This window comes from Nomascus leucogenys, chromosome 7b (assembly GCF_006542625.1).
Source record: "Nomascus leucogenys isolate Asia chromosome 7b, Asia_NLE_v1, whole genome shotgun sequence".
NCBI lineage: Eukaryota > Metazoa > Chordata > Mammalia > Primates > Hylobatidae > Nomascus > Nomascus leucogenys.
Genome location: NC_044387.1, coordinates 53,150,162 through 53,176,305, shown reverse-complemented (window position 1 = coordinate 53,176,305; position 26,144 = coordinate 53,150,162). Strand labels below are relative to the sequence as shown.

At 47.2% G+C, this 26,144-nt stretch overlaps 1 protein-coding gene across 1 annotated transcript in view; it reads right to left on the bottom strand.

The window, feature by feature from the left end:
- MYO18B (myosin XVIIIB) overlaps positions 1 to 26,144 on the bottom strand; it is a 269,290-nt gene that overhangs the window by 67,893 nt on the left and 175,253 nt on the right. Inside the window, exons 34-38 of the mRNA XM_030816000.1 lie at positions 16,025 to 16,138; positions 14,484 to 14,600; positions 11,785 to 11,868; positions 9,814 to 9,951; positions 6,885 to 7,070 (exon numbers count right to left, since the gene is read on the bottom strand). Coding sequence (XP_030671860.1) covers positions 6,885 to 7,070; positions 9,814 to 9,951; positions 11,785 to 11,868; positions 14,484 to 14,600; positions 16,025 to 16,138 — 639 coding nt within the window. The remainder of the gene's footprint in view (positions 1 to 6,884; positions 7,071 to 9,813; positions 9,952 to 11,784; positions 11,869 to 14,483; positions 14,601 to 16,024; positions 16,139 to 26,144) is intronic.

Sequence of the window (26,144 nt, the reverse complement as noted above, 5' to 3'; positions counted from 1 at the left end):
AAAAATCCATATCCATCTAAAAACTCAGAAGGGGACCTTATTGGGAAATAGGGTCTTTGCAGAAGTAATGAGTTAAGCTGAGGTCATAGTAGATTAGGGTGGGCCCTGAATTCAATGACTGGTGTCCTTATAAGAAGAGGAGAGATACACATGGAGACAGAAAGAGAAGAGGGGAAGGCCATATAAAGATAGAGGCAGAGACAAGCATGATGCAGCCCACAGGCCAAGGAATGCCTGGAGCCACCAGGGGAAGGAAGGATTCTCCCCTAGAGCCTTCAGAGGAGTATGTCCCTGCCAGCATCTTCATTTCAGACATCCAGCCTCCAGAACTGTGAGACAATACATTCCTGTTGTTTTAAGATATCCAGATTTTGAAAATTTGTTATGGTAGCCTAGAAATTTAACACACACCCTCCTCCCAACATGAGTCAAAACAATTGTGTGTGTGTGTGTGTGTGTGTGTGTGAGAGAGAGAGAGAGAGAGAGAGAAACAGCATGCCTAGGCCTAGACAAGTGAGAGCTAAGGAAGAACAAGCAAAGCAAAAGAAAACAGGTTGAAGAGGGAGGAGGAAGAGATTTTGCAATTGGCATGCAGTAGGGGAGCTGCAATGAGAAAGAAGGAAGAGAAGAAAGGAAAGGGGTGAAGAGTCTGTGCTTATATCCCTGTAACTGGTTTCTCTCTGACTCTCTGGCAACCTGGACATTGCCTGACACGCAGCAGGCATTCACTAGACATTTGCTGAATGCAAGTGAGAGATGTCATGATAAACATGACTGGATCGCTGCTCCCCAAAAGCTGCCAGCCAGTATTTGCTTTATCATTCAAGAAACTCCACACAAGTTTCAGATGAATGATGCATCCTCCATACAATCTCCCCCAGGGCTCCTATTTGTGTGAAACCATTTCTTCCTTTGTCCACACATCCCATCTTGTATCAGAGTTGTTGAGGGACATGCGCATCTCCTCCTCTAGATCTTGAGAAATTCAAGGGCACAGTCCCTAGTCCATCCATGTCTGCATCTCCCACATCAGGCACAGGGCTAGGTACATAGTAAGATACAAACAAAAGTTGGTTGATCTAAAATTTTCCATTTCTAAGATGTACTTTTTTGACCCATTCTGTTAAGAGGTAAAACTTCAAAATGCTGAGAAAATTATTCAGCAAGCAATTACTGAGCATCTACCCTATACCTGACTCTGATATGGAGGTTGCAGCCCGAGTCAAGTAAAGTCTTCTCTCAGGGTCTCTCTCTCTAGGAAGACAGGAACATCAGCATTTACAATAACTGGGTGACACATGCATTGATGGGGTGGGCACAGGGGGTATGGGAACACAAAGGAGGTACTTAACCTGATATTTGAGTTTTGAAGTTTGCATAGGCAGGCAGCAGGATGCATGAGGATAAAGGTGGTGAATCGAGGAGTAACATGGCATTGGGGTCTTGTCTTATTTCAATTGTGTTGCTATAAAGGAATACCTGAGGCTGAGTAATTTATAAAGAAAAGAGGTTTACTTGGCTCACGGTTCTGCAGGCTGCACAAGAAGTGTGACACCAGCATCTGCTTCTAGTGAGGGCCTTAGCTGCTTCCACTCATGACAGAAAGGGAAGGGGAGCTGGTGTGTGCAGAGATCACATGGCAAGAGCAGAAGCAAGACAGAGAGGAGGAAGTGCCAGGCTGTTTTCAACAGCCATTTCTCAGGGGAACTCCGGTGAGAACTAACACAGTGAGAACTCACTCGTTACCATGAGGAGGCACCAAGCCATTCATGAGGGATCTGCTCAAACACCTCCTACGAGGCCCCAACAGGTAAAACCCAACAGCTGCAGCCTCCAAAATAGGTGCACCTGGTAGGCCGAAGTCAGGCCTTCCCATCAGCATCAGGACTTCCAGCTTCCTCAGGCACCCCTTGATTACCTAGTCCTGGGGCCAGGGTGGTTCCCCTGGGCCCTGTAACTACTGAGAAACAACAGGATATACATCCACAGACGAGTTGCTTCATCGCTCTAATGACAAAGGGACTGGAATGATTTAGAGCCAGAATATTATTTTCTCCATAATGGCTCCTGGAGTCTCCAGCAATAGTACATTTACTAAAATTAATGGGAAAACCTCATTTTTCTTTTTTCTGGGAAGCAAAGTTCCACTGGAGGGGTAATTGATCCTGATCTGGATGTGCTGGAGAGTCAGCTGGGGGTATAAATCATTCACATGCAACAACTCACAGTCCTTTAAACCAACACCAACAGTGACAAATAGTACAGGCTGGGGACAGGTGGAAAGGAATGTGGACAGGAGATCCATCAACATCCTTCCCGCTGCTCACCAGGGCCCAGAGCACTGGATCCTTTTTTTGGTCTCCACAGCAGAGCCATTTCTCAGCAAGGTTGGGTTGAAAGGGCAGCAGGGTGACCTGGTGATAGCTTTAGCATTGGACACGTAGGGCACCAATCCTAGCTCTGCCCTTCCTGACCCTGCAGCCCTGGACAACCTCACACCCTGGCCCCTCCATGTTCTCCATTTGCTGAGGTTGACATTAAGTGCTAAAGAAGACAACTTCTGCGAAGGGCTTGAACATAGAACAACTCAATAAACGTTTGTTGATGGAATGAATAAATGAATGCTTGGACTGTGGAGTTAGGAAATGTATTCTATCCCTCCCAGGGAGGATTTGAATTCTAAAAATGAAGACAGGCCAGGAGCGGTGACATGCTTATAATCCCAGCACTTTGGGAGGCTGGGGCTGCAGGATGGCTTGAGGCCAGCAGTTCAAGACCGGCCTGGTCAAAGTAGTGAGACCCCACTTCTATTTTTAAAAATTGAAAAATTAACCAGGCACAATGGTATGCACTTGTAGTCTCAGCTACTCTGGAGGCCGAGGCAGGAGGATCGCTTATGCCCAGGAGTTGGAGGCTGCAATGAGCTATGACTGTGCCACTGCACTCCAGCCTGGGTGACTAAGACCCTGTCTCAATTTAAAAAAAACAAAACAAAAAACGGAAGATGGAGAAGGCAATATTTTGTCCAAAGAAATGGACTTGTGGTGGTGACAATGGGCACGGGAGAGAGATTTGGTGCCAAATGGCCTTCTAAAATCCCTCAAATCACAGTGCGTGCCCCCTTGCTTTGCCTGTGAAGGCTCTGAGCTCTCATTATGGAGGAAACTCCATATGTGCACGAAGTACACTAGGAATGGCCTTAGTTGTATTTTCTCATGCAGTTATGTATTTCCATGTATGAGCTCCTGGGGAGCAAAGGTGTGTGCTGTTTCTCACTGGGTATCCAGCATCCAGCACAGGGCTTGACCCACAGTGAAAACCATGGATACATATTGCATGAAGCAAAGAAGCAAAGCTCTGGCTGCCTTGCAGGATTTTAGTGTAGTTTAGAGAGAACGTATGGCACAAAGAAGCTGCCCCTTATCTTATAGAAATGGGATGACGGAAGGCAAGTTGGTGGCACAGACATGAACAGATGGGATGATCTGTCTTCAGAAGCCAGGGAGAGTTCCAGGATGCCACACCTATAGGAGGGGCCTTAGCAGCAAGACTAGACTTTCAATGACAGTGAGGACTTAACTCTCCCACTGCGCCCTGTTTCGGGCACACTGTGTAACTTCCACACAGCAAGGACCTTATGATTCCTTGCCCTTCCTCACCAGTGCCTATAACTGTGCCATGCTCATAGCTGCTGTTGAACAGGTATTTGTCGAATGAATAAATGAGTGATACAAGAAAGTATGACTTCCTCCCTTCTCCCAGTGGAAATTTCCCAGAGCTCAAAAGCAAAGGAAATATTTGAGAGCAAACAGGTTGGTGAGTTTTGGGACACCCAGTATTTGGAAGAGGCTGGTGGCCTGACCTTATTCGTGGAGCTTTGTTCTTCCAGAGAATCATTAAGGAAATGACGGGATGTACTGGGTAACTTCAGAATACCAACCAAGCAGAAATGTGCCTTCCTCTTCTGTAGTGGGTTGGAGGGTGGCCTCCCAAAAGACAAGTCCACCTGGAACTTGTGAATGTGATCTCATTTAGAAAAAGGGTTTGTAGGCCAAGCACAGTGGCTCATGCCTGTAATTCCAACACTTTGGGAGGCCGAGGCGGGTGGGTCACCTGAGGTCAGGAGTTCGAGACTAGCTTGGCCAACATGGTGAAACCCCGCCTCTACTAAAAATACAAAAATAAGCTGGGCATGGTGGCATGCATCTGTAGTCTCAGCTACTTGGGATGCTGAGGCAGGAGAAGTGATTGAACCCGGGAGGCAGAGGTTGCAGTGAGCTGAGATTGTGCCACTGCACTCCAGCCTGGGAGACAGAGCGAGACTCTGTTTCAAAAAGAAAAAAAAAGCAAAAGGGTTTGTAGATATGATTAAGGTAAGGATGTTAAGGTGAGATCAACGTGGATTTAGAGTGAGCCCTGAATCCAGTTACAGTTGTCCTTATAAGAAAAAGGCAGAGGGATATTTGGGACACATATACACAGAGAAGAAAGCCATGTGAAGAAAGCCATCACTGAGGCAGCCACAAACCAAGGAGCACCTGGAGCCACCAGAAGCTGGAAGAGGTAAGGAAGGATGCTCTTCCAGAGCCTTCAGAGGGAGTGTAGCCCTGCTCACACCTTGATTTCAGACTTCAGGCCCCCAGAACTATGAGAGAATGAATTTCTGTTGTTTTAAGCTCTGCAGCTTGTGATAATTTGCTGTGGCAATCCTAGGAAATGAACACTCCTTTCTAACCACACCCACCAAACTAAAGAGAAAAGTTCAGCTTTGATAAACTTATCCAGAACCTTGCCATCAGAAACTGGAGACAGAGGCAGGTCTAATTTCAGCATGCATGCAAGCTCTTTAAGGTTTTGTGTTGTGTCCATTTTGATTCATATGTGGGAACTATGCTATCATCTTTTCAGTATTTCAGGGCCTTTCAAGATCTGAATATGGCCCCAGGAATGGGGACAGGGAGAGGAAAGAGAGAAAAGAGGGAAGGAGAGAAGAGATGGAGAAAAAGAGATCAATGGATAGAGAGGAAGAAAATCACTATTTGATCTGGCCAGAATGCCTGAGTGCCTGGCTAGTTAAAGAAGACATCAGAGGAGAAAGGCTGGGGATGTTCTCTCCTCCCAGCCAGAGCCTGCAGGAGGGGTGCTCAGCTGCATGAGAAACGGGGCTGGTTAATGAGGAAGTTATCCTGTCAATTGGAGGAAAGAGCTTTTCTCTCTCCCAGGGCCATGGGCGTGGAGGAACTGCCAGTCAGGAGGCCTGGACTTTGTCTGGGAACCTCTGTCTCTGTGAGGTGCCTTACTGCCCCCTCACAGAAGAGCCAGGCAGCCAGCTTGTCAAGTGCAAAGCTGATGGGGATGACACCGGCTGTGAGAGACAGTGGCCCAAGACATATTAATATATTTGCTGCAGGAAGAACAAGTTGGTAAGACCTCTCACAACACCAGAGTGGATAATGCAGGAAGGAGAAAACAAATGTAATTTAGAGACCTCTGGGCCAAGCCTTGGCATATTGTGGGCTGTCTCTAGAAGGCTGAGTGATGGTAGGCAATGGGGGTGCCAGATACACCCCAGGTCACAGAATCAGGAATCTGGAACCTTAGTGATATCTGGCCCCGTAGAGAAAAAGTGTAACAGACACTCTTAGATGCTCTGTGACCTGTGCAGAAACTTCTTAGAACAACACACCGAATGATGGAGAAACCTTCCCATTAGGCAGGAAACAAATTTTAAAATGTTCCTTGGGGCCTGGCGCAGTGGCTCACACTTGTAATCCTAGCACTTTGGGAGGCCGAGGTGGGCAGACTGCCTGAGCTCAAGAGTTTGAGACCAGCCTGGGCCACATAGTGAAACCTGTCTCTACTAAAACACAAAAAATTAGGCGGACATGGTGGCTCATGCCTGTAGTCCCAGCTACTCAGGAAGCTGAGCCATGAGAACCGCTTGAACCTGGGAGATGGAGATTGCAGTGAGTTGAGATCGCGCCACTGCACCCCAGCCTGGGGAACAGTGCAAGACTCTGTCTCCAGAAAAAAAAAAAAGATTCCTTGGTCCATCCTGGAGGCAAAGTATGAGTTAGTGACCAAAAGCAGAGACTACGTTGTCAGGCAGCCCTGGGTTCAAATTCTTACTCCTGTGTGACCCTGGGCAAGCAAATGTACCATTCAGGACTTCAATTTGGCAAGTTGATTCTCCATGCATCAGTTTCCCCACCTTTTTAATGGACATCAAGATAGCACCTACCTCACAGTTTTGAAATGAGGATTTAGATGAGAAATGCTTCCTTCAGAACCTGGTAGGGAGCAAATACTTCATACGTGGTGGCTTGAATCATCATTTATATCTTTATTTTTGTTGTGCTATTAACAGCCCAGAAATAGCTCTATGTTTACTAGATGTGGCCTTAGACTAGTCACCTCCCCTTTTGGAAGGCTCGGTTTGTCCTCATCTGTGAAATGGGGATAATAATTCTGACTTCACAGGGCTGACATGAGGATTACAGAATATTATGGATGTCGAGACCTGGTAAAAGATAGGCTGTTAATAAATACTGGTTCTTTCCTCTTTTGTATGAGGCCTTCCTGCCATTGGAATGGAATGAATGGCACAGGAAAAGAAAGTCTGGGATCTGATATGTAAATGAACTTGGCGGCCATCCGGCAGCAGTGAATGCCATTGGTCCACTTTGGGCCCACCCCCAGGGTTTGCAGCCAATGACAGCGTTGTCTCAACCCACTCTCCTTCTTGTTTCTCCTGGCTTCCAGCACACCTCAGAGGCCCAGGACCCAAACCCATGAGTCTCCCATTCAGAAGTCTTAAGAAAAGGGGGGTCTACCCCATTGCAAACCCTCAGTCACTAAGAGCCCATGATGGGGACAGGACTCACCAGCTCCATGCACCGCCGGCTGGCCTCTGCCTCCCGCTGCACCAGCTCTTCCATGTCGGCCTTCAGCTCTTCCAGGCGCCGCTGGTAGTACTGGCTGCTCTCCCGCTGCTGGGACTCGGAGGTGGCCGCCTGTGAAAGCTCCTCCCCCATCTTGATCAGGCTGTCCCGAAGCCGGATCACCAGGACCTGGGAGGGGCAGAGACACATGCCCACCTTGGAGTTGGAGGCCAGGGGTATGAAACAAGGGAGCCTCAGGAAGATAAATCCTTTGCCGAGTTTCCTGTGTTTTCATAATCAGGATAAGAATACTGATGTCTGCTACAAAAATGAAGAATTAACAACATGCAAAAAATGATGGTCAGGCGCAGTGCTCAAGCCTGTAATCCCAGCACTTTGGGAGGCCGAGGCGGGTGGATTACCTGAGGTCAGGAATTAGAGACCAGCCTGGCCAACATGGCGAAATCCCTTCTCTATAAAAAATACAAAAATTAGCCGGGTGTGGTGGCGCATGCGTGTAATCCCTGCTACTTGGGAGCCTGAGGCATGACAATTGCTTGAATGATGGAGGTGGAGGTTGCAGTGAGCCAAGATCATGCCACTGCACTCCAGCCTGGGTGACAGAGAGAGACCCTATCTCGAAAAAATAAATGAATAAATAACATAACTGCTATTCTGAGAGGCAGTGTAGCATATTTATGAGAACCCTCGCCCCCAAGACCCTCTGGGTTCAAATCCCACCTCTACCTCTCCCTGGCTGTGTGACTTTGGCCAGGTTATTGAGCCCCTCTGAGAGACAGGGATGATGATAGTACCTGTGCCCCAAGGACACTGTCAGAATCTAATCTGGTATGCAGAAGGCTTGGGTGCCTGGCACATAGGATGTGCCAGATAAGGGTTGGGGATTATTAATCTTTTTTTTTTTAGCAGCTCCTATTTATCTCGAGGGGCTGGTGCAATGAAGAGATAACTCTGCTGAGGTCAAAAATCTTTCCCCCACATGTGTTTTTGCTTCCAGATTTATAAAATGAGGGTGTTCAGACAATCTCTCACGAGCCTCAGCCCTACTATTTTATGACATTTTTCCTTTCCTGGTGGCAGGGGGGATGGGGAATCCTTGAGGACACAATGAAACAATAGAGAGAAAAGTGCTTTGGCCATCACGAGTCCCACACAAAACAAACCCAAAGACTGTTCTGCAGAATTCATTAGTTGGCCAACAAGCCTGGAACCAATCGATCCTGATGGGCAAATACTCTAGTGTTGACATAAGACGGGACCCACATGAATATTTCAAGCCCCTGCTAAGGACTCTGAGCCCTTTTTCTGCAGTCACAGGCAGTGGGGATAACAGCCTGCAGATCAGACGCCGAATAATAACCTAAAAGAAACGCTTTCCTATTTAGTTCACCTCTCAAATGAAGTTCAGCAATTCTAAGAACAGTAGGAAGAGTGAAAGGAGTTCTCAAACTGTGTCTTTGAGGTACCCCATCTCTACACCTCAAAGACCCAGGATTCTACTAAATTCAAATTATGGTGGCAGAGGGCAAAATTGAATTTGGAGATAGAATCTTTCCATTTGAAGTTTTCCCACACTCATTTTCTTTTCTCCTCTGCTATCATTTCACTACGCTAGAACCGAGTTTTAAAATGGCATGTGATATAGCCCAACTTTACATATTTAATCATTTAAAATATAGTAGATCAAAGTTTCATGGTGATCTGCAGAGACAGTCAGACCTTGAGGGATCCCTTGAGCAATTTCTGGGAACCACTGAGGGTCAAAGCAAAGAAGAATTTCTCTCTGTTCTTCATCCATAGCAGCCTTATTGGAGACTAGATGCCCCTAGGGAGATCAGGGGGAAATGTTTCAGAATGAGGAATGCAGCCTCCCAACTGTCTAGACACACTGTCTTACTGTGGTGAAGCCAGCTGACTGCAGAGAAATTGGAACATGTAACCAGGAGGAAGTGAAGGTCAGGTGTCAATCTACCTTATCCCACACACTGCCTGGCTTTATCTTCAGCAAGTCACTTGACCTCTCTGGGGTCATCTTCTCATCAGATAAGGCTTATCCTACCTGCCTCACAGGACTGTATCAAACCTCAAGTGGAGTGGCTGATGTGAAGGATTTTGACAATGGTGATGTCTTCTGTAAAAGTCCCATGTCACTGGCCTACAGAGCTGAAGAAGTGAACACCTGTGTTCCCAGCTCAAGGGCAACATGAATGTAATCACTGAACCTCACCCCAGCCCATCCAAGTCTTACCTGTCCTTCAAGGTTCAGCATTAATGCCACCTCCTCCCAGAAGCCTTCCTGATTCCTGAGTCTTGAAAAGATCTCTATCCTCTAAACATCACAGCCCTCTCTCCGTATTACAGATATTTATGTACGTATCTTACCCACATCGCTTACAAAGACGTATGCTTCTGAAAGCAGATCTGTGTCACACATCTGTCTTCTGTGCACCTAAAACAGGGCCTAGCACACACTGGGTGCAAAATAAATTTCTGTTCAAAACGAGTGTTGGGCATGTAAGTGGTTGAGTAGGTGGATGGAGGTAGGAAGAACTGGATCAATGCATAAAAGAATGGGCAGACAGAGGGGTTGAGGGCTAAAGAAAAAATAATAGAGGAAGACAGGAAAAAGTAAAGGTGAAAGGAAGAACAAATGGAAGGGAGGATGGATGAATGGACCCATGATGGTGGAAGGAGATGGAGAGACATACGTGAGGATGGATGGGTAAACGGGTAGGTGGCTTGAGGGGTGATGGTATGATGGAAGGAGGGAGAGAGTTTGGGTGAGAAGTGGATGAGTAATGTATGTCTAGGTAAAGGCATGTGAGTAGATAGATTAGTAGAAGGATGGATGAAGCTTACACAAAAGCTCCCCTACTCTTGGCCCAAGCACTATTTATGAATCACTATGTACCTCAAATCTCTTAATCTGCACCTTCTGGAACTCTGTCTTGTTCTCCAAGTCACAGATGACTGCCTCCTGCCTGCTGACGATGGCTCGATCCACAGTGGACTGCTCCAAGTACTCGATGCGCATCTGAGCCACCTGCAGCTGTAAGTACGAGAGAGAAGTCTATTGGACACCTGTTGTTCCTGATACCAGGACAGAGACACGTGCAGGACGCAGCCTGGGAGGGTGGGAGGAGCTATTCACACCACCTCCTTCTCTGCTCAGGTGTGCTGCATGTTAAATGTCTGCACAAGCAAGAATTGCCGGGTGTCAATCTTGGGACCCTCATCGGACCCTCACACCAGACCCGGATCCTGGGTCTCAGGTGCTGGGAGGTGATGCTTCTTATGTCTTCAGAATTGAAAACAAGACTTTCAATCAGTGCTTCCTTTCTCTCCTTCCCTGCTCTGATCAAGGAGCAAAGCTCGTCTGTGAGCAACAAGCTACGGCATCAAGAGATACAAGCAAGTGTGGGTTTGGGAGCCAGGTTTCTGCCTGGTGTGTGAGTCTGGGAAAGTCAGTTCCTTTCCTTGAGCCTCAGTTTCTTCATTTTTCTTGTGATGATTAGAGGAGATTAGTGACTGGCACATAATAAGCAGCCAGCAAATGGACACTGCTGCTGTTCCATTTTTTTGTGCGTGTTGTTACTCAGCACCCATAGGAAATTGCTTGAGACCTGGTCACTCCAACAGTCACTTTAAGCAGGCACATACAAGGGTTCCAGAAGAGCTTTGAAAATTTCATGGATAACAGCAACCCTTTAGGTAATGACGGGAAGCCAGAGATGTTTGGAGGGACCATGACTTCAAAAGAAGATTTCGCAGAGGATGGTGATCCTGTCTTGCACACACTATCTCTTTGTTCTTGGAGCCATTTCTCAGAGGGAGAAAATTCTGCACTGAATCGCTGAGTCTCAGTGCATGGGGCATGCTTGGATTCCGCACAAGCACAGGCAAGAGTAAATGAGTGAGTGTGTGTGCATGTGTCTGTCTCTCTAAGGACTGGTCTCAATTCACCTGGCACACAACTGGAATTGAGTGAGTATTTGAATGAATTGATGAATAAAAGAATGAAGGAAACAGTTTCCAGGAGCCAAAGTATAAATAAGTGCCCAGGGAGAATCCCTCTCTTCCTTCCTGTGATGGTTAATACTGAGTGTCAACTTGATTCCGTTGAAGGATACAAAGTATTGAACCTGGGTGTATCTGTGAGGTTGTTGCCAAAAGAGATTAACATGTGAGTCAGTGGGCTGGGGAAGGCAGATCCACCCTTAATCTGGTGGGCACCATCTAATCAGCTTCCAGCGAATATAAAGCAGGCAGAAAAATGTGAAAAGGAGAGAGATGGGCCTTAGCCTCCCAGCCTACATCTTTCTCCCGTGCTGGATGCTTCCTGCCCTCGAACATTGAATTCCAAGTTCTTCAGTTTTGGGACTCGGACTGGCTCTCCTTGCTCCTTAGCTTGCAGAAGGCCCATTGTGGGACTTTGTGGTCATGTAAGTTAATACTTAATACATTCCCCAGCTGGGCCTGGTGGCTCACACCTATAATCCCAGCACTTTGGGAGACTGAGGAGGGTGGATCACCTGAGGTCAGGAGTTAGTGACCAGCCTGACCAACATGGCAGAACCCTGTCTCTACTAAAAATACAAAAATTAGCCGGGCATGGTGGCGGGTGCCTGTAATCCCAGCTACTCGGGAGGCTGAGGTGGGAAAATTGCTTGAACCTGGCAGGCAGAGGTTGCAGTGAGCTGAGATCGCACCACTTCACTCCAGACTGGGCGAAAGAGTGAGACTCTGTCTCAAAAATAAATAAACAAACAAACAAACAATAAATTCATATATACACACACACACACACACACATATCCTATTAGTTCTGTCCCTCTAAGAAAACCCTGACTAATACAACTATAGGATGGCTCTGAGCACATACTTGTTCTTGAAGCTTGTGCTTCTCCTTCTTGGCTTCCTCCAGCTGCAGCTGCAGTTCTTGGATCTGCCCAATGTCAGCAGCAGACTGGTGAGACAAAAAAAAAAAAAATGTATATATATCACCCTGAGACCACAAGCCTTGCTGGGAAACCACCCCTGAAAATCCCTACTTTCCCCACCCACAGATGTCTACATCTCTCAGAGCTTCTATGATAATAGCTGTTTCCCAAAAATTACCTCTCACATCCTCCTCACCATCTTTCATTTCAATGTTCGCTGAGTCACTCCAATTATATAAGCCCCTGGATTTGGTCAACTGTCCAGCATTTTATTATACACCCTTGAGAACCCAGACAGAAGTGGGCTGGCCATGGCACTAGGACCAGATTCCGAAGGATGAGAGCTACTCGGAGGGTCATTTAACTGAGGTTCTAGACCTGGACCCTGGCCTTAGCAAGCTACGGAGCCTCTCTGCACCTCAATCTCTGCATTCATAAAATGGACTGACAGTCTCAGCTCAGCCTTTCCGTATTGGGTTTGTTCAGAGATTAAATTAAGTAGTGGAGAGTAAAGGTTTTTTTTAAAAATAGAACCAACTGTTGAGCTTCATTACCTCTGAAGAGAGGAATTCTAGAGGGTAGAAGCACCTCTTTACTTTCGATTTCTTGTGTCTTTATTATTTAAATTATTTATTATGGGCATATGCATATAGTGCCCTTGTAACTGAACAGAGAAATCTCTCTTTGGGGAAAAAATAAGTGTGATTCGCAAGTGCAGACAGTGGCATAGGCTATTTTTGTGGTGACTGTTACCACGTGGATGATATCATCAATTATTTTGTTATTATTATTCTTTGTCCAGCAGAAATCCCTTCAGATCCAACCTCTGTCAGATGCATTTAGAGCGTGGCAGGTATTTTACCCTGGCTCTCCTCTGGATGGTGTATTGCAAGGAGGGAGCCGTTCTCCCCATTATGCAGTCACTATGTGGAGATCTGCTGGGGATTCCACATCACACCCCCCAGCTTCACCCCAAAGCTTCTGTTTCACCCATGCTGCCCTCATGGCCCCTGATCATCTCCCAGGCCCATCCATCCACTCCTCCTCATCTTCACTCCATCTACCAGGCTGGAGTTGTCTTTCCCCTGGACAAAGTCAGCTTTCATTTATTCAACAGTGATTTACTGAGCACCTCCAGGGAAGACACTCTTCTTGGCTCTGAATACAGCACTGGACAAGGCAGAGGAGAGTCCTGCCTTTATGGAGATGATAGTCTGGGGCGGCATGCTGGCTGGTCCTCTCCAACTGCTCTTGCCCCTGAAAAGCTTGCCAATTGATTCCCTTCAACCATAAAATAAAACCCAATCTCATAACAGCCTCTAAGACCCTGATCTGATCCTCTTCTTTTGCTGAGCTTGTCTTGTGCCACACTGTCCTCACTGGCCTCCTTTCAGTCTCTCCAACGCACCATCACAGGCCCTTTGTATGTGCTATTTCCTCTGCTTGGAAGGCACCCCCAATCCCCAATGTCTCACTCCAATCTAAGTGACTCTTGCTCTTTGCTCAGATCTCCATCCAAATGACACCTACTCTGGGAAGCCTTTCCTGACTCCCAGCCTAGGTCAGGATTTGCAGAATTGTGTTCACTTCCTTCCTGGACTCTGGGCTCAGTTTGCAAGTCTCCCCTCTGCTCTGGGTGACCACATGATAAGGTCTTCCCAGCCCACTAAACTGTGAGGTACACGAAGGTGGGAATGGGATGTGCTTTTGATCACCACAATATACTTAGCATTTTTCACAGTGCCTAACACATGGCAAGGATTCAGTAAATACTGAATAAATAGCTATAGATAGAAAGATAGGAATAAAGAAAGAAAGAGAGGGAAAGAGAAAAAGAAAAAGAGAAAGAGAAAGGAAGAAAGAAAGAAAAAGAGAAAGAGAGAGAGAGAAAGAAAGAAAGAGAAAGAAAGAAGGAAAAAGAAAGAGAAAGAAAGAAGGAAAAAGAAATAAGAAAAAGAAAGAAAGAAAGAAAAAGAAAGGAAGGAAGGAAGGGAAGGAAAGAAAAGAAAGAAAGAGAAAGAAAGAGAGAGAGAAAGAAAGAAAGAGAGAGAGAAAGACAGGGAAAAGAAAAGAAAATGATGGTTGGATAGGTGGATAGGTGAATAAATGGGTAAGCGGTGGTAGGATGGATGAATGGATAAATGAATGGATGGCTGCATGGATGGATAAATGAATGGAAAGATGGATGGATGAGTGGATAGATGGATAAATGGTTGGAGGGACAGATGGATGGGTGGTTGGGTGGATGGGTGGATGGATGGATGGATGGATGGATGGATGGACGGACGGATGATGGATAGATGGATAGTTAAGTGAGTGAATGAGTAGATGGGTGGAAAAGTGAGTGAGTGAATTGATAAGCAGATGAATGGTCGATGAGTGGGTGGATGGGCAGATAGATGCATGAATAAATCCAAATCTTTCGTGGTGGACATGTCCTCCAGAGATGCACACACCATCTGAAGGTGACACTGTCCTCCATTAGGACCACAGGAAATGTACAATTCCTAACTATTTCTGTGCACTTATCCCTCCAAGATGTTAAGACCAGGGAGTAGTCCAACCACATCACCTTCTCAACATTCCCCATTCACCCCACCCCAAGTCCCTGAGCTTCTTCCATCAAGGTCCCATTCACTACCTGAGCAATGAGGTCCTTGTGCTTCTGCATCAGCTCATTCAGGTCATCCTGGTCCTCATCGATGCGCTTCAGGAGGTCCGCCTTCTCAAACTGCAGCCTGTACAGCTGCTCATCCACCTAGGGGAGGCAGGTCAGTGGTCAAGGCAAGGTAGGAGGGTGAGGGATGGGCAGCAGGGTCCAGAGCAAGCACAAAGAGGGGCTTGCCTATAGGTGTATGAGGTGAGTGACCATCAATGTTTAAGAGTGGCTGTGGTTACCAATGCATGTGGTAGGTATAACAGCTTGGTGGTGTGTGTGTGTGTGTATTAGGCATTGCATGTGACTATGAATTTAGGGTGTATGTGTGTATGAATTTATGTCTGTGCGATCCCACTTGGGAATCTATGTGTGCACATTTTAAATGTGCATAGTACATATATGAAAATGCAAACCCCGGCACTCTCCCTGAGAACAGGGACTTTGTTCTGTCCACAGATACAACCTCAGCAGTAAGCACCAGGCCTGCCCTATAACAGGTGCTCAATAAATATGTATTGGGTGGATGAATAAACTTGGAGGCACAGGTTACCTATATGGAGGGCATTTATTTTGTATGTGTGCCTGGTGATCGCATGTGAATATGTACATTCATTCCTGTGTATACGCATGTGCATATGTATGTGTATGTGTGTGCGTGAATGCTTGTAGGCAAGTTCCAACAACATAAGGGACAAAAAGGCCCACAGAGATCTTGAGATAAGCATTTGCCTATAAAACTCTAACTATACCTAAACTTTAGGGTTTTATACATTGAGTATAAATCTAAGCCAACCCTGTACACCCAGACAGGGGACTTGGAAACCTACATCCAATTTTCACCAAAATAATACATCCACAATATATGTCCATGTGTCCCCATTCAGGGGTGAGCACAGGGTAGTTCCATAATAAATGGCTCAAATCTTCTCCTGGTGATGAGCCTAAGTGGGCCAAGAGACGCCCTTGTCTCCACTTACTAGAGGGGACATGCAGTAGCCCCACAATAAGGAACAAGTTCCATCTCACGATGGTGAGCACACAGTAGGACCACAGCAGATGTCCGAGAACCACTTAGAGTGGCGAGCAGGATGGGCACACAACATACAGTTGTGTTCCCACACTGGGTACTGAGCAAATAACAAGCTCACATCAGATGCACATTCACAGCACTGAGCACCCATTATGTCCACAACAGACTTCCTTGCTTATCATTGCAGATGGGAACACACAATTGAGCCTCACTGATGCCCTTATATCTTTATAATGCTCAGCTGACAGTAGGATGCCTGCACGTTCAGAACGCTGAGTACCTAGTAGGTCTACACTAAGTCCCCTTGTCCCTCTTACAGAGCTGAGCACACAAGAGGCCTACAGTGGATGTCTGTACCTCCAAGGTGCTACCCAGTAGGTTTACAATAAATGTCCTTGTACTTCCTATAGTGCTGAGCGCACACGAGGCCCACACTAGCTCCCAGAGGCCTATGCTGGCCCAGGTCCCTGTAGCTGTAGGAAGGGACAGGTACCAGGCTCTTGTTCCGCGTCATGTTCTCCAGCTCGCTGTGCATGCTCTCCAGGTCTGCTGTGAGCACTTTCTGAGTCTTCAAGGCCTCCTCACACTTGGCTTCACTCTGCTCCAGCTGGACCAGGCAAGAGGTGGAGAAGAGAAGAAAAGAAAATAAGAGAAGAGAAGAGGGGAAGGGAGGTGGGGAGGGGAGGGGAGGTGGGGGGGGGGAGGGAGGGAGGGGGAAGAGAGCAGAGGGGAAGGGAGAGAGGAGGGAGGGGAGGGGAGGGGAGGGAGAGGGAGGGGAGGGGAGGGGAGAGGTCTCCTCGCCAGGCTGCCTCCTTGAATGTCCTTCCCCTCTAGCTCAGCCCAGCCCCTCCCAGGCACGGGATTAATTTACAGGCGACCCTCATGTCTTCACAACTATTCATCAACCCACACCTGGGAGAAAGCAAATAAATTTGCATTTGAAGCCGCCAGGTTCTGAGCCCACTCAAAATGTCACCCCTGGTGCATCGCCAGGAGCTATTCCTCAGTCCCATTCAGCAAATCCTTGCTGATGCCCACTCAGTGCCAGGCACTGGACATGGCAGGGACAATCAAACTGGCCCCTGCCCTCTCAGTGGGAGACAGGCAAGAACAGCTAATGACAACCTCTTTGTGCAGTAGAGGAAAGAGGGGGACACTGGCACAGTGGAAACGCAGGATGGGAATCGAGGGAGGCTTCCTGGAGGAGGTGTGGTTTGACGGCCCATGGGAACCAGCCAAGTGGAAGTTTCTTAACCAGGGTTTAGGGTTAAAAGTGGGTCCACAGACCCCCTTTAAAATGGTATGCAAAATATTCTGCATGTGAGCATTTAGCATTTTGCTGGGTTCACAGCTTTCACTAGATCCTCAAAGGCTAAAAGCCACCGACTTAAATAAACCTCTGTCTCACACTTTTCTCTCTTTTCCTCCCACCTGCACACAGTAGGCCTCCTATCCTAGCAAAGTGAAGTCATCAAGATTCGTCCAATTACTTATGTACATGGCCCCAGGTGACAGACATGCCCCACTGAAGAAACCCATATTCGTGCACATACCCTAAATCCATTCTGCAATTGGCAGCTGCCTCTGAATTCGAACTCAGCATTTTGTTTTTGTTTTTTTTTTTTTTTTTGAGATGGAGTCTTGCTCTGTCGCCCAGGCTGGAACGCAGTGGCACGACCTCAGCTCACTGCAACCTCCACCTCCCATGTTCCAGCGATTCTCCTGCCTCAGCCTCTGGAGTAGCTGGGACTACAGGCGCCTGCCACCATGCACGGCTAATTTTTGTGTTTTTTAGTAGAGACGGGTTTCATCATATTGGCCAGGCTGGTCTTGAACTCCTGACCTTGTGATCTGCCCGCCTCGGCCTCCCACAGTGCTGGGATTACAGGTGTGAGCCACCATGCCCAGCCTAACTCAGCTCATTTATAATGTTCAGCTCACAGCAGGATGCCTGCACATTCAGAGTGCTGAACTTTTAGCAGGTCTACAATAAGTCCTGTTGGCCCTCTTATCCCCCTTTTCTGTATCTCGGAACAGAAAACACTCCTAGAAATCACCTAAGGTAAACATTCGGGGCTCAGAGAGGGATGGGCCACAACTCACAAAGCCCCCTTTTCCAGCCCCTGAGAACAATGTATTCCTGCAGTTGGGCCCAGCAAAAGAGGGCTGGAGGCCCATTTCACTCGGCAAATGGGAGGGATTGAGACACACTGAGAAAACTGATGTAGAGCAAAGGAAGGTAATTGGCCTTGTTAGAGCAAAATGGACAGAGGAAGTGAGATGTCAGGCCTGGTCTTATTTTCCAGCAGGTAATTCAAGTGCCTCTGCCATGGCTAGGAGGTGGGTGATAGGGCTCCCCTGAAGACAGGCAGGGCAAAGCCAGCCCCTTTTTTGAGCAGAAGTCAGAGGACTCACGAAGGAGAAGCACTTAGGCTAAGACCTAAAAGACGCAAAGGAAGGGCCGGTCGCGGTGGCTCACACCTGTAATCCCAGGACTGTGGGAGGTCGAGACGGGCAGATCACCTGAGGTCAGGAGTTCAAGACCAGCCTGACCAACATGGTGAAACCCCATCTCTATTAAAAATACAAAAAAACTAGCTGGGTATGGTGGTACATACCTGTAATCCCAGCTACTTAGGAGGCTGAGGCAGGAGAATTGCTTGAACCCGGGAGGCGGAGGTTGCAGTGAGCCAAGATCGCACCATTGCACTCCAGCCTGGGTAACAAGACCGAAACTCCATCTCAGAAAAAAAGAAAGAAACAAGATGTGAAGTAGATGGCCATGTGCAGAGTGCACTGGGCAGCAGCAACAGCAAGTGCAAAGGCCCTGAGGCAGAGACAGGAACTAACGGTGGTGCTGAGGAACAGAAACCTCACTAGTGTGGCCGGGCAGCTGTACAGAGGAGGAAAGGAGGAGGAGATGCTGAAGATGTGGACGGGGGTCACATCATCTGAGGCTTCTGAGCTGGGCTGCAAAGCTTAGATTTTATTTCAGTCTGCCAGGAAGCCATGGATGGTTTCTAAGGAGGTAGGTGGCCTAATCTCCCTTTGGCTGCTGTGGGGAGGGTGGGACCAGATTGGAAATAGGGCAGCCAGTGAGGGGGTCACCATGGTCCTGCAGAAAGGAGGCGGTGGAGGTGCTCCAGCCGGGGTGGAAGGGGTGGAAGTGGAGAGAAATGGAAGAATCGGCACAGCGGGGTGTGCAAACAACAAAAGGTCTGGGCGGCAGGAGCAGATGGGCCATCAAGGGAGATGATGTCAGATAACTAATGGTGGAAGAGGAGGACTCACGCAGGGCCCCTCTGCCAGGCCAAGGAGCTGGGCTGGGAGCCAGGAGGCAAGAGAGAGTCATTGTAAATAAAGCAACAGGGCAAAGCAGAACACGATGACACAGTTCCCATCTGCCCAGCCCCTACTTCAGCAGAGGGTTTCAGCAGCATGATTCCGCCAGTCCTCGGAGCCCCCAGAGAAAGGAGGCTCTATTTTTAACCCCATTTTATAGATGGCATAATGGTGCATGATCCAGAAATGCTCTTTCCTTTCCCTTCTTCCCTTGGAGCAAGCAGAGAGAGGGACGACTTATCCCCAGACAGAGATGAACACAGACAGCAGTCAATGGAGACAGCTGCTGGCCTTCTTAGCTCATACTGGGCTGGAGATAGGATTATCTTGGCCCTGATGGTTTTGGCATTAGCAGTCCCACCTGCTACTGTTGCTTGGGGACCATGTTCAAGGCACTGTGCTTTCTCTGCCTTGCTTCACGAAAGCCCCACAGCACCTCTAGGATAAAGGTGCCACCATTAGGACCTTTTGATAAAGGCGGACTCTGAGACACACAGAGGGGAAGTGACTTGTTCACCATCACAGAGCTGGTCTGTGGAGAGCCTGCGTGCTCCAACGCCAGAGCCCAAGCTCTTAACCACTGAGCTTCACTGCCCCTCATAGAAAGCCACTCACTGGAAGGTCTGACCACACAGACAGAACGGATCAAAATAAAGAGAGAGCTCTGTTGCAGAGAAAACAGCTCAGTGGTTTCGTGCTATAACGGAAACCTCTTAGGCAGTATCAGGAGAGCCTGGACTAAGTTGGGAGTCTGTAAAATGACAGAACTCGGAGTTTGAGCAAACGTGGTGGAAATATGCATCATTCCTGGAACCTGCCAGGGATGAACACATTCATTCCGAAGGACAGAGGAAGGAAACCAACGGTACCAACACTAAGTGCCAGATTTCACTGTGTGTGTGGTTCAGAGCTTGGGCACTGGAGCCAGACCTGAGGCAGTCTGCTTCTCCCAGCAGCACCATCTCGCTATGCCTCAGTTTCCTCCTCTGTAAAATAGGGATGGTTCCATCATAGGATGTCTGCAGGATACATGGATGAAAACATGCAAAGTGCTTACACAGTGTCTGGCAGTGAGAAAACATTACAAAATGGTAACAATTGTCGTTGTGAGCTCCTTTCATCCCTGGGAAGTGGGAATTTTTAACTCCATTTTAGAGAGAAAGAAAATGAAGCAGAAGCCAAAAGAATGGGCCAAGTTTACACAGTCAGGATAAGCAGGGCCTCAGCACCGACCATCTTAAGGAGGAATTTTAGCCTTCCTATTCCACTGGGATGGGTAGAGGGAGGTAAGTGACCCAGAGGCACACAAGTCAGGCAGGTCTAGATTTTAAGAGGATCTGGATGGACCAGACGAGGAATTTCCCAGCCCAAGACCTCCACGGGGCAGGCCCTGGGCCGCTGCTGACAAGCTGTCTTCATGCTGAGCTTTAAAAGTTTCAATTTATTACACTTTAGGCAGCAGAAAGAAATATGGGGCCACCTCTGGCTGATTTTTTATTATGGATGACTCAGCATAAGAAGAATTCACTGCACATTATTCCCATACGGAGGCTGTTTGACTGATGCTTTTATGAAGTCAGTGGCAAGTCATGTTAAGGACGGAGATCAGATCCTTCAGTGGCGCAACACTGGCCAGACTCGCCTTTGAAAATGCCTTCCCCTGAGGAGCTCCGGGAAGAGCCATCAGAGAGCAGTGGGTAGTAAAGGTGGCTGGGTTGACAGGCGACAGGGAAGAATTATTGACGTTCACTCTCCAACCCTTGTGGCCAGTGTGACAATGAGGACCTGAGGTGACAGCTGACACTTCCCATCTTTCGACTCTGAGTAATCATCACGTCCCCATGGACAAGGCCTCTCAGGGGTGGAGAGGTTTAGGGTGAGATGAAGGCCCCGCAATTTCCATCTTTCTCGCGACCTAGTGTGGGCTGGACCCCAGTAGACCCTCAACAACACAACTGATTTGATTTTAGTTTAAGTTCATTAGATTTTTGTTTCTCTTCCAATTTTTACCTTTTGTAAAATCAATAGAACAATGGCACAAGTATGTGGGTACAAAGCACCAAAACACTTTCAATAGCTAGAAAAAGCACCTTCCTCCGGCACGTACTAAGTCATTCTATTGTTCTCTAATTAAATCAGCCCGGCTTCCCCAGATCTGCTCGAATTCTGCAAGGCAGGCATCTACGGAGGGCTTCATTGCCTACTATTCCCTTGGGATAGGACCCTTCTTCTACTAAATAGTAAAATGTTCATTCCAAGTCCTCCCCATACTGTAGTTACAGAGGGAAACATGCTTCAGATCTTATGCATAAATTAAGCGCTGCTAAGCTTTGGTCTGGGGATAGTTGGTGGGGCCCTGACTCTTCTGTGATTGTGGGTCCTGGAAGCCTAGAGTTCACAGGGGTAAGATGAGATGAGCTCAATCTAGGGTCAAAGAACAGGAGGGAAGGAGAGGTTGCATTCTCTCTATGTTCTCTACCACCGGGGGGATGTTTAACATCATACAGTATCATGTGGTGGTTAGGAGCAGACCCAAAGGTTAAGCAGAATTGGATTTCAGTCCCAGTACCTCTATCTATGAGCCTGTGACCTTGGGCAGGTTACTGAACTTTGATTTTTCCCATGCGTATTAGTCTGTTCTCACACTACTAATAAAGACATACCTGAGACTGGACAATTTATAAAGGAAAGAGGTGTACTGGACTCACAGTTCCACATGGCTGGGGAGGCCTCAAAATCATGGCAGAAGGCAAAGGAGAAGCAAAGGCATGTCTTACATGGCTGCAATCAAGAGGGCATGTGCAGGGAAACTCCCCTTTATAAAACCATCAGATCTCATGAGACTTATTCACTATCACAAGACCAGCACAGGAAAGACCTGCTCCCCATGATTCAAACACCTCCCGGCAGTTCCCTGTTATGACACATGGGAATTATGGCAGCTACTTTTGATTCAAGATGAGATTTGTTTGGGAACATAGCCAAACCATATCATCATCCAAAAAATGGGGGACAAAATGATTTGTGTTCATTGAGTAGGACTGCTGAGTACAGCTGTATCAGTTGTGCACTGTACAAACCTAGGAGATGCCATGCATGAAGGTTATGAGGATGAGCTGTTACTCTGTGCCAGGCACTGCTCCGAATGCTTTTCATGTATTAATTCATCTAACTTTCAGAATAGCACTCTGAGGTAGGGTCAACAACCATTTCTGTTGTTATAGTTGAGGAAACTGAGGAATAGAGAGGTTGAGTGACTTACTGATGGTCATTCAAGTACTAAATGGCAGAGCTGGGATACGAACCCAGGTAGTCTGGTCATCAAGGTCCCACTCTGAGCCATTACCTTGCACTCCCTTGGAAACAACAGTGCCCACTACAGACGCTCTGTACAAAAAATGTGGTATGGTACATGCCCAGCATCCACTCCCCATTCTTTTGAGAGAAGGACCCCATCTTCCCTGTGATAAATGTCCATCTCCAAACATCCATGTGCTTTGATGGTGCAGATCCTGCTCCCCAAGCTCAGAGAGGGGCACATGACCCAGCCTACCCAATCAGAGCATCGCCTCCTGTTGGCCACAGTGGTTGGTTCTGTAATAACGACATGGTTGACACCAAGATTTTTGCTGAGACCATGAAAATAAAGTTCACTCTTTCTGAAGCAGGATAAAAGCTTGGAAAGTCTGGGCAAGATGGAAGAGTCTGCCTAAGAATACAAGATGGAACATGCTTAAGATATAAGCTGCTGTTGTATCTTAAAGCTGACCTAAAAGGTGGCAGAGACATAATCTTCATGACATGATTGGGGTACCTAGATCTAGCCAAACCTGAAGGCAGTCCTAGCCTCAGAACTTTTCAGATATTTTGGCCAATAACTTCCCTTTCTCTAGGCAAGCCAATTTGAACTGGGTTACCACCCAAAGCCCAGATACAAATGAGTGAGTGAATTAAAGGAGGTAATGCATACATGATGTTAGCTATGGCATAAACACTCAAAAAACATTGCTATCTGTCAGGCATGGTGGCTTATGCCTGTAATCTTAGCACGTTGTGAGGCCGAGGTGGGAGTATCACTTGGGGCCAGGAGTTCCAGACCAGCCTAGGCACCATAGCTAGACCTCATCTCTATAGAGAGTAAAAAATTAGCTGGGCATGGTGGAGCACCTGTAGTCCCTGCTATCCAGGAAGGTGAGACAGGAAGATTCCTTGAGCCCAGGAATGCAAGGCTGCTGTGAGCTATGATCACACCACTGCACTCCAGCTTGGGCAACCCCATCTCTTAAAAAAGCAAAACCAAACACTTCCATAGTGTTAATTGATGCTAATCTACCAAAAAAGTTGGATCAAAGTGGTTCCACCCAAAACCCTGTGATACAGTAATAATTATTTACTGTTTACCTGTTCTGTGTATGGATCCTTACCCATAGGAGGTTCAATATTTCCCTCTCCTGATTACTCAACAAGGGGGAAAGAGGGAAGGAGATTTCTTCAACACTCACTACATTAGGCACTGCGAGGCCACTTGAAATTCATTGTTACCATAGCCCACAACAGGCCTGCAAGGAAGCAGTCAGCCTTCATTATTTCACAAATGAGAAAACTGCAGCCCAGGGAGAAGTGATTTGCCCAAGGTCAGACTTGTGTGCTAGTGATTGAGACTCCAAACCCCTGCCCTTCCTGGGCCACCCCAAAGACTCCTCTACACACTAGTCTCTGTTCCTGAGCTAAATCTAGGCATTCTCTCCCCTCACCCACCTCTGTTTCATTCAGTGTGAGGCCAATTGAGATTCCTATCACATATACATCAACTACAAACTGATGAATAGCATTACTTCCCTATGTGAAGCCATCTGCCTGCTTTAAATACCTGGGTAAAATGTTTGCTAGGATTTGTTAAGCTACTAGATGAGTTGACTAGACATATGGAATGAGGTGTAGAGAGGAAAAATTCCAGTCTTTTGGCAGAATGGTTAGAACCTGGATTTCTGGGTCTGGTTGAACAACTGAGGGGATTTAAAAATACTGCATCACAAACACCACAGGGAAAGCATTCTGGTTAAGAAACGGTGTCTTTGGAAGGCTAATCTCAACACATCCCAGGCTTTGACATCCCATCAGGGTACTTGAAAAAACCAACCCTCAACATTAAGGCTTTCCCTGAAGGGAATCACCCACAGCTCAAACTAGAGACAGCCCAAACATTAAACAAAATTGTTAAATGCAAACATATTAAGAATGTCGGCCAGGAGCGGTGGCTCACACCTGTAATCCCAGCACTTTGGAAGGCCAAGGCATGCAGATCACCTGAGGTCAGGAGTTCAAGACCAGCCTGACCAACATGGAGAAACCCCATCTCTACTAAAAATACAAAATCAGCCAGGCGCGGTGATGCATGCCTGTAATCCCAGCTACTTGGGAGGCTGAGGCAGAAGAATCGCTTGAACCTGGGAGGCAGAGGTTGTGGTGAGCTGATGACGCCATTGCACTCCAGTCTGGGCAACAAGAGTGAAACTCCATCTCAAAAAAAAAAAAAAAAAAAGGTCAGACCAGGTCCACCAATGCTCTGTGCAGCCCAGAAGTCTGATGACAGTGGCCACAGGGGAGAATATCTTAAGACAGTATGGTGGCTACTCTCAGTGCCTTTTAACTATTTGGGTATATATTGAATATTCCATAATTTTCATGACATTCTGCTCCAGACCATCACTTATCAATGTATCAAAACTCTTCCTGGCTGGGCATGGTGGCTTACAGCTGTAATCCCAGAACTTTGGGAGGCCGAGGCAAACGAATCGATTGAGGCCAGGAGTTTGAGATCAGCCTGGGCAACATGGTGAGACCCCACCTCTACAAAAAATACAGAAGTTAGCCGGGCGTGGTGGTGCGCACGCATTAATGCCGGCTATTTGGGAGGCTGAGGTGGGAGAACTGCTTGAATCCGGGAAGCAGAGGTTGCAGTGAGCCAAGATCACGCCACTCACTGCACTCCTGCCTGGGTGACAGAGCAAGATTCTGTCTCAAAAAAAAAAAAAAATCTTCCTGAATATTTATTTTTCTATTTTCTTCAAAGTAATAATAAATATTATTAGTAGTAGTAGGATAATCACAACTGCTTTCTATCAAGTGTTTACTTTGTTGCCAGAGACAGAATTCTGTCCCTAGAAATGTGCATGTTGAAGCCACCCCCTAATGTGATGTATTAGGAGATGAGGCTTTGTTGAGGTAATAAGGTTTAGATCAGGTCATGAGGGTGGGGCCCCCATGATGAGATTCATGCCCTTGGAAGAAGAAACACCAGAAAGTTCCTTCCTCTCTCTCTACCATGTGAGGACACAGAGAGAAGGCATTTGTCTGTCTGTAGGCCAGGAAGACAGCCCACAACAGAACCCAGGCATGCTGGTACCCCGATCTCAGACTTCCAGCCTCCAGACTATAAGAAATAAATGTCTGTTACAGAAGCTACCTAGTTTAATTTACGGCATTTTGTTATGGCAGCCTGAGCTGATTAAGACATGTTAATTTATAACATATATCATTTCTAGGAAGTAGCTGCTTTCAGTTTCAGATGAGGAAACTGAGGCACAGACAGGTTAGTTAACTCGTCAATGTCACACAGCTAATAGTGAAGGAGGCAGAATCTGAACCGAGGTCTCTTTTAAGTCCACAGCTTTTTCCTGTAAGCCCTGTGGAATACGCTCACCACCTGCTGAGTAAAGCAGGTCTCCTTTCACTTGTCTTAAGTCTATTTCTTTGAGGGTTCAAGAGTCCTCCTAATTTTTTGTATTTTAGGATCTAAGGACTGCTTGAATCCTCCACCACTGAACAGACTTCAAAAGCTTCCATCGTGAATTCCTCTCTGGTGATGATGAATCTGGATCACATTGATGCTCCAAAGAGAGAAAGAAAAATAGAAGAACAGGATAAAACATCCAAAAAAGGTCCTCCCTGACCCCCGTCTCATTCACATCCCTCTTTTATTATATTCCAGCACCCCTTTGCTCCCCTAAACAGCACCAGGTCTTGTGCCTCCATGTCTGTCTCCCCACTGGACACTGGGCTCCTGGAGGGCCACCTGGCTCTTGTTCAACTCTGGGTCCTGACATAGTATGAACTCGACACACGTGGTGTACTGAGAGACTGAGGCAGACACGTGAGCTCAGCAGCATCAGTCAACCCGCAGGGTGAGCCAGGGCTGCCTGACTCTGTAGCCTGTCTGCACTGCATGCACCCCTGGGAAGAAGCCCGCCACCAGGAGTTCTCCCCCATCC